General features: G+C 37.5%; 1 protein-coding gene across 2 annotated transcripts in view; it reads right to left on the bottom strand.

Moving 5' to 3' along the window:
- Window positions 1-415: 415 nt before the first annotated feature.
- The window catches only part of TTC3 (tetratricopeptide repeat domain 3), a 64,097-nt gene continuing 55,794 nt past the window's right edge, over window positions 416-8,718 (bottom strand). Inside the window, exons 38-46 of one of the 2 annotated variants that reach the window (XM_074903707.1) lie at window positions 8,056-8,152; window positions 6,998-7,098; window positions 6,637-6,730; window positions 5,942-6,040; window positions 3,475-3,893; window positions 2,932-3,052; window positions 2,567-2,788; window positions 2,276-2,365; window positions 416-1,649 (exon numbers count right to left, since the gene is read on the bottom strand). In XM_074903707.1, coding sequence (XP_074759808.1) covers window positions 1,539-1,649; window positions 2,276-2,365; window positions 2,567-2,788; window positions 2,932-3,052; window positions 3,475-3,893; window positions 5,942-6,040; window positions 6,637-6,730; window positions 6,998-7,098; window positions 8,056-8,152 — 1,354 coding nt within the window. In that variant the 3' untranslated portion in view covers window positions 416-1,538. The remainder of the gene's footprint in view (window positions 1,650-2,275; window positions 2,366-2,566; window positions 2,789-2,931; window positions 3,053-3,474; window positions 3,894-5,941; window positions 6,041-6,636; window positions 6,731-6,997; window positions 7,099-8,055; window positions 8,153-8,718) is intronic. The other variant, XM_074903715.1, reaches the window with a different exon arrangement.

Genomic DNA, 8,718 nt, shown 5'->3' with positions numbered 1-8,718 from the left:
CCAGAGCAGCTGCCCCTCACTCCATACAGTCACAGGCCAGGGGTGAGCTGCCTGCTCTAAGGTTTCCTTTGACAGGTGGGAAAGGACAAGCTTGCTAAGAAGCATGTAAATACCAGTTCCCACAGCCTCAAGGCACACTACCATGTGCTTTGCCATGGCTTGAGCAGCTCAAGGATACCTCTGCTCTAGAAAAGTGCCTGAGTGCCAAGGACTTGGGCTGCTAAGATAGATGTATGTATGTATCCCTCACCTCACAAAAACAGTGGGAGCTGGAAAGGATGAAAGTGCTGGAACACTGAGCAGCACTGTACCCCATTCTTCAGGCAGCAAGACACCTCAGCTCTTTAGCAGAGAGTAGAGTACTCACCAATAACTTAGTCTCAGCAAAAATATTACACAAAACCCCCACATCAGCTGCAGTAGTAATTTTATTTTTGATCCAAGTGCCAATTAAGATACTGATTATTAATCACAGAATAGTTTAGAGCTTCATCTGGAGGATAAATACTCCCATAGGGGAACAAATGAGCCCTAGACTTAGCTACCTTAGTCTTAGATAATCAGTTTAATACTGCTTCTATCCAAACAATAGTCACACTCTATTTTTAAAGTGGTTAAGATGTAGTCCTGGTCTTTTGACTGTTTGAGACAAATTTTACTAAGGGAGGTACTCGGGCAAGCTCAGCCTTTTAAAGCAATAAGATAACCATTCTTTCTGCTGTTTGTATTCTGTACCTTAATGCTGTTGATGAACATAGAATACAGATGCAGTGTTGCTTCATTAAAAAATAGAAGTCTTGTAATTAAACAAATCATCTCTTCAACAATGTGGGAAATTCAAACCACATTTTGAGATTAAAGAGTTGAGCCACAGTATTCCAACTTGATACACAACAATCACATGAATACTTAAAAATTCTTGCTTTAAAATATTACTAAAAAATCATTATTTAAACGATTTAAATTATTAGCTATGGATTTATGCAGAATAGAGATCTGCAATTATATGAACTGCGTTTATAATGATCACAACAAGCCCAATTTGAATCCTGCAGTTAAATTGTAGTTGTTTATGCCAGAGGAAGATAATGCCTTGGCTGTTCCAAATTCTGCTCATCTGTCATTCAGGTCACCTACATGTTTGCTATGAGAATTTATTTTCAGCATGGTGTAAGCTCTAAAGGAAAGCCCCCTCATTACAGGAATTAGGCACCATCCTTTGAGAAAAGCATATACAGTAGTTTCAAAATCCCTTGGCCAAAATTCCAACCAGATTTGTGTGCTGCTGGCCTCTGAACTACACTGGCTTCACATGTTTAGGCAGCAACAAGGGAAAAAGTGCTGGATCTTCGAGTATGTGGTTCTGCAGGTGCCACAGCAGTACCAGCATCTTAAGAGCATAGTGCTCTGTTAAATACCAAATCAGTCTAAAACCAGGGTTCTGTCTCTTTCTAGGCATTATGTTTCTGTTCCTTACCAAGGTGGTTACTCTGCAGCAATTTTGCATCTTACTACAATGTATTCAAATAAAAGAATATTTAGACATATTTGTTCCGTGCAGGAAGCTCAGGGAAGTCTTCAGGTAACAGAGCGTGGCCACGGCAGATTGGGCAGGTACTGGAGTGCTGCTTAAGCCATGTTCTAATGCACTGCAACAACAGGAAGATGGTGAGGAAACCAGGTCTGGTATATAGTGTTCAGCTTAAGTATGTCAATAATTGTCACTAATAGGTAAGCACTTTCCCAAAATGTTCTATGTTAATAAAATTTGCAGTTAGAAAACTTCAATTGTGGTGCTGTGCTGATCAATTTACATTTGCACCTATTCTGCATATCAGCAGTAAACAAATAAGGTAAAGGGAAAAGTCACCAACAGAAGTATCAGGCTATTTAACATAATCCTGACTTTCTTACTATGCGAAGTTATAGGCGCAACTGCCATCAGGTGGCAAATGCAGGATTTATAGCGACAGCCCATTCTGCAAGTATGCTGCAAACAAATCTGACTTGACTACCAAATTTACTCTCCAAAGAATAAGCTTAAATGAATTATCATTTTAGTTAAAAATCTAAAGCTGAAAACTTTCTGACCCAGTAAGACCATATATATAGCAAGTCTTAGTGTACAAAGTACAGAAGAGAAAACTCTGCACTGTTCTTTAACCACTGAAGGGTGTAAGGAGGGAGAGGGTTGCTTTTGGAAAGTGGAACAACAGCATAACTGAACAGAGTTCATAAACATTTGCATCTAATTGATAAGAACAAAAATCCTTACTTCTCTGTGAAAACGATGCCCACATTCTAGTTCACACGAGTCTCTGCTTAGCTCATCATGACATATTGTACAGGGATCATCGCTGGAGGCCTGTTGATAAAGTGTTATTTGAAATTCATCATCAAGTTCTAATAAGGTAATGAAGTTACTAATTTTATCTAAGTATATTTATGTTTTTGTACACAAAATGAACAAGTCAATTATTTTTTCCAGCAATACTTTGATTATTTCATGTCTTATAAGTAGTACATGGCAGTCACTTCACATTCATTGAAACAGTGAAAAACTTACTGTAAAGTCTGCTTTTTTCCATTTAGATTTAGGTGTTGCTCCAACATTCCCCCAGGGCTGAAGATTTGGCCTAGATGGACTTTTACTCAAGGCATTCTTATGCGTGGGTCGTGCCTTGGGCAGGCTGGGTACATTTTCTTCTGCAGGTACTTCCCTACTCCGAGTTCTAGTCTGTGCTGGTGAAGCAGAGGATGCCACAGGTCCCCCTGTTGAAGTTGGTGCCTAGACAGGTATTGGGAAAGAATTTGGAGCAGGTTCATATTTCAGAGTCTGACAGCAAAGGAAAGTCTGCATTCTTTTCTGGGCAGCGCTGCACTGTCAGAGATGCACAGTAGAAAAGGCAGCAACTGCACAGACCACAGTACCTTACTTTGCTGGTCCAGAATGAGTTCTGTCACTCTGCTTAGAATTTCATCAAAACTCAAACCTGACAATGTATTCCCATTTCTTCTTTGTGCATCTTTTATGAAGCTAATAAAGTCTGAACTGAAGGGACAAAAAAAGGACGTAATTACTGATTGGCAATACTATGGCTGTTATCATGGTCACAGCATTAGAGAAGACTGTAGCTTCCACGTTTGATTCACAGCAGTAAAGCCTTTAAAAGATACTAACTTCTCAGATAAACTGTGGCAAGTACCTCCTTCCAGTACCTCTCAATAACTAGGATCTACCTTAATCATAAAAACCCCCAAACAATAAAATACTTGTTAGTGGCTCTAATTGGACTAAACAACACACATAAGCCAACACCACAGGTCTGTTCCCTTACAGAATACCTCACTGAACGGGAAAGGGAGGGGGAACGACTAATATTGTTATTCACATGAAATAGAAGCCATCTACTACTTTATCACTGGATGTTCAGAACTTCTGTTACTCAACATTACACTCATTAAAACAGGTACCTGCTATAGTTAGGGAATATACTCTGTAGGTGCACAATAATATTTTCAAATGCTTTTGGAAGCACTTTGCTTGGAAGTCCTGGCTGCCTCAGCTGTATAGCTGAGTCATCTCGGTGGTTCCGGTTTGGCTGGACATTCTGAGTGTTACTTCCAGAAATCCCTGATGGATGAGTTGCCGAAACTTTATCGGAATATGATCCTTCCAGAGGTTTGGAGTGTGTTTTCACTGATCCGCCACTTGCAGAACAAGCTCTGGAATTTGCATATGCTGGTTTAACTCTGGTCTGTGTATTAGATGAAGCATGTGCTGGACCTTGATCTTCAGAACTTGAAAATGCAGGAAGTAAATTAGGACGTGCAGCTGCAGAGGAATACATGACGATGGCTGGATCGCTGACTAGAGTTCTGCCTTGTTTTATCTAGGAAGTAAACATTTCACAGGAAAAATAGCGATTAAAGTAAATTTAGCAGAACTCTCAAGCATTTGCAATGTGAACTAGGACACATTTGGTCATGCTAAGAAACTGGAAGGTCACATCAATTTATCTTAACTTGCTTTCCCTAGGTAAATATATTGCACAAAGGTGCTCTTTAGTAGGTACTACATATAGACAACCTGTCTGAAATGGGATTAAGTAGGACAGCACATATGCAAACTGTTCCTTTAATTTACTCTTGCTTTGCTACAGAACGCATGGCTGTTGGACAGCTGTAAGTTGTACAGAAGTATAGCTTGAGGTGGGTGGTAGAAACAGAACTGCTTTAAATAAGTACCATCAATTTGAAAATACAAAATTCACTGCTTTTAACAGATTATATAATCTATATATAATCCAGGGTGATTTTTTTTAAACAGAAACACATGTCAGCCATAGTCATCATCTTGAAAAACTTAGAGCTGACATGATCCAGTAAGACTTGTTTTTGCACTAACGACTCTCTTCCATAAATGGAAAGAACTTAAAATAAGTTCAGTTGTTTGACCCCATGACTCCTATTTGTTTCAGAACCTGACTGCTCTAGGAAGGTGGCTTTCTGACACATAGAAATAAAATTCTACATTTTTTCATAGTCAAATCTGCTGGTTCTTGTGCTGTGTTCTTTATTTTACTGCCTTTTTGAAGCTGTATTTTACCTCTCTGTAAAGGTGTTTAATTAAAAGGAATTAAACACGTAGAAAAAGGGTTTTCATCACATTTTTTTCATTTGGATTCAGTATTTGCCTATTAAAGTCCTCTCAAAGCTGCAAGACTTACAGATCTCTCTTCTAAAAGTACTGTACTACTGCAGTAAAAATAGTGCCAAATGCAGAAAGAGAAGTCACTCTTTCCCAACCTGCAAATTGGTAGTAGCCTAAGGATGGCTATTAAGTTATCACATATTCTTAACAGTTCTGTGCCAATGAGTAGAAAGGAGATATCTAGAAATAGTGGGGAAGAAAAAGTATGCAGGAGAGCAGAAGTGTAACTATTACTTGCATAAATCCAGAAAAACTGTAGTAACAATCATAAATATACAGTATTAGAACAGAGCCTTGAACCTAAATTATACCAAAAACAAAAAAACCATGACTTTCTGCAGAGAACATATATAAAAAAGTCGTGTGGCATCTTCAGTGAATTCAGGGATTTCATATGTGTGTGCAGTATGAATCTGTTTTACTTAAGGCAATTATCTCCTCTATTTTGAGATATAGCTGAACCCCTTTTTCCTTACTCCAAACTGTCCCACGTCCCATGGTTTCTAAACACTATTCCTCTTCAGGACTAGGCACCAGCTTGGTGCCTGGTTTCACTTTTACAGTTGGTGAATGGCAGCACGCAGGCTGGTTGCACTGCTACTGCCGCTAGCTTGGCTCTAAGTATTTTATCACTGCCACAGGTCACTGCCCACCACCACGCTGACAAACTGCTCAAGGAGCACTGACTTACACTGACTTCGTCCTCGCACCAGGAACAATCACAGGGTTTGGAAGGAACCGACATGATTTGAGCAAAGCATTTGTGGACCTGTTGGCCCGTGAGAAAATGTTTTAAAATAGCATTTATCTGGGATGTAGTCATTACAGATGCATTTCCATAAATGGCTATACTCCATCTAGTTTGTAACAGATACGACTGGAAGTTGATTTTCGTATTAGTAATCAGTTACACATGTTGGTGTAACAGGGCCTGGTCCCTGTAGAATGTGATGCTACTGGGAAGTCCCAATTCAGACAAAACATGAAGCATTTTTAAGTTAACTTTAAACTTCTTAAGCCTCTCAAAGGACTTGAGAATGTGCTTCTCAGTGGATTTGAACACACTCATCTGCAGTCACCTTTTCCTTCTGAAAATTACCTGGACATATGAAAAGCCAGATTACTTTGTATTCAAATTCTTTATATACACGCCCTATAACGGATAGCCATGCTGATGCAAACTTAAAGAACTTTTTAACAAACTGCTATCAAGTGTAAGATACATACTAAGACACTGGGAGGAGAAGGAAGATCCATAGTTTCCATTTTAGTGAGGCAGTTCCGCACACCATTTTTCACCATCTGAACTTTTTCTTCATACTCAGCCTGCAGAAGGAAAACAAATGATCCTCCACATCAGCATTAACTAAAGCTCACTCTTTATTTAAAATGGCATTAACACAACTACTTTTTTGCAAAACACCAAAGATACCAGGCCTTTCAAATGGAGACATAAGATTACCATTTGCTCTAGTAACATAAATAGATATTTAAGTACTTGCATTGATGCTTGAAAGGGTTTGGGAAACCCCTTCCAGTTTCTTAAAACTCAGCCTAGACATTTTACATCTTAACTTTTCAGAGTTTTCTATTGTTTTCAAGGAAGTTGTATGGATTTCTGAAGTTCAAAAAATGTAAAAGAACCAAGCACCTACACTTGTTAATGTGGCATCCCATTTTGAAGCAAGGGTATAAAGGACATTTTTTTTCCTTTATAAAATTGAAGATATTCATTGTAACTTAACTATACTTAAATGATCTGGACTTAAAACTGTGTATTCCTTTTGTAATTAAAAAAATGCAGTTCAGTATTTGGAGGACAAGCCACTGGTGTATTAAAAAAAGAATGCAAAATTATTTAAGGTATTTATTCTATTTTCATTTCCAAAACTCAAAACTTGTTCAGAGAAATTAAGACTTACCTCTACTTTTTCCAGTTGTTTCTTTATATTTGCAATAAATATTTCCCAGGAATCAATCTGTGACTTCAACTTAGGTGCTGTGGAAGCTGAGCTGCTGAAGTATTCAAGATTTTCAGTTAAACTCCAACATTCCCATTATTTTAGCTTAAGACCAATGGTTTTAGTACAACAGTTCCTTTCCCTATCAACTAAATCACAGTTAAAGACTTGAAGCAATTTTAACTTAAAATCAGTTAAAATACTGATTTTATATTAAAACTAAAACTAACTGGTCTAGTTAAATAATCGTGGCTAAATATTCAGTAGTTACTTGTATTTAGCAACTAGTAGTACTGAAATTTCTGGTATAAACTCTCCATACCTGCTGAAGGACTTCAACATCTTGAGATTTGCTTCTGCATTGGCAGCTATGCCATTTACCTTGCGTACTTCAGTTTCCTTCCAGTTCTTGAGTACTGATATCTGTAACAAAACATAACTGTGTGAAAAAAGTGCTGTAAAAGCACTGCCGTAGCACAGGGAATACAACCTCAAAATAGATTTTAGTAAGCATCCGAAACAACAGTTTGATGATACAGAGTACAACACACACACACACAGTTCCTACGGTGAGGAATTTCAAGTGGAAGTAACAGCCCTGGCAGGCCTTTGGGAGGATAAAAAGGCTACTTTCACTTCAACCAATAGTAGAAAGCTTCCATAAATGTTCCATTTGAACTTGTCCTACCTATTTATTATTTTTAATATACACACACACATATACTCTTAAAGGCAGTCTTTTAAATACTGCACAGTTGAAGAATAATGTGGACCAACAATCTAATCTTTTTATATAATTCTACTGCAGGTAAGACAGCCTTCAAGCCCTTCTTAAGAAAGGAGGGTTGTTCACGATATTCAAAACATTTCCAGTAAAAACCACACCATTTTAGAAAAAACTTCTTGATACTTATCAGCACTCTTCTCCTTTCAGTGAAACACACAAGTAAGTTTTCGCATTCTAATTCTACCTGATAAAGCAGCAGCTATATATTCACTAACCATGAGTTACTTTAACAAGGAATTTATGTTCCTATAGTTAACTCTTACTAATGGAATCTATTTATGACAAGGATACGTATGAAACTCAATTACTAGCTGAACTTTGTTTGGGGCAATACTATATGCCCCAAATTCTGGCTTTTAATACTGGTCAATAATAATAATGTGCCTTAATGATCTGCAAAGTTTTGTAGGGTAACATCATGAACAGCACTTCTCAATATTTGATTAACACTTTTGATATAGTCTTATGGAAAGTTTTAGATGCTATTTTAAAAATAGCTGTTAGATAAGACTTCACCAGTCATATTCCCCACCTACTATCAGTGCAAATGATCCAAGCTCTAGCAAAAGTGTTTTAAGATTTTTTGTTTGTACCTCTGCTTTAACAGCTCTCTGCACACACTCTTGGCAGTCATCTTGACTCTTTTTTATAAGCTCTTCCAATTTTACTTTCTCATTAGCAAGTTTATTACTGTGAAATAAAAAGATGTTAAATATTTGAGTAACATTTGCAACAGTAGTATTTAAAATTTATGGCGTTTTTGAGGTTTTCTACAGCTATTCTCTCTTCTTCGGAGCCACACATCTCCATTTACACCGTGCCTTCAGATATGGCATACTGCTGGCTCCCTAGACAGGACCTTGGGATTTCTTAACCACATTTCATTGTGCAACGTAAAAAGCTTATAGGAGTTCAGCTACTACAGTCATGCAAGTATTAGAGTTCTGAGCCTGTATAGCTACACAAAGTACGTATCTATAAATGAAACCTTGACTTTACACTATGTGCAAATGAGTAACTTTTAGAAATGTTTAGATAACAATGTACATTTGGGACTAGAAGCGTGTGAAGACCCAAACCTACATACAACAGTTCAGTATGTCTGTACCACACCCAACTTCTAATGTGTGTTCTAAAACACAGTATCATATAATCACGGGAAATGTATGAAAGTATGCTGAAAAGCCAGGTATTTATTATTCTAAATATCTGAAAGAAAATAATATTTACTTATAATAAGTAAACTAATTTAGAAT

The sequence above is a fragment of the Athene noctua genome, chromosome 1 (assembly GCF_965140245.1).
Source record: "Athene noctua chromosome 1, bAthNoc1.hap1.1, whole genome shotgun sequence".
Classification (NCBI taxonomy): Eukaryota; Metazoa; Chordata; class Aves; order Strigiformes; family Strigidae; genus Athene; species Athene noctua.
Note: the sequence above shows the minus strand (reverse complement) of the source record. Positions and strands in the feature narration are given on the sequence as shown.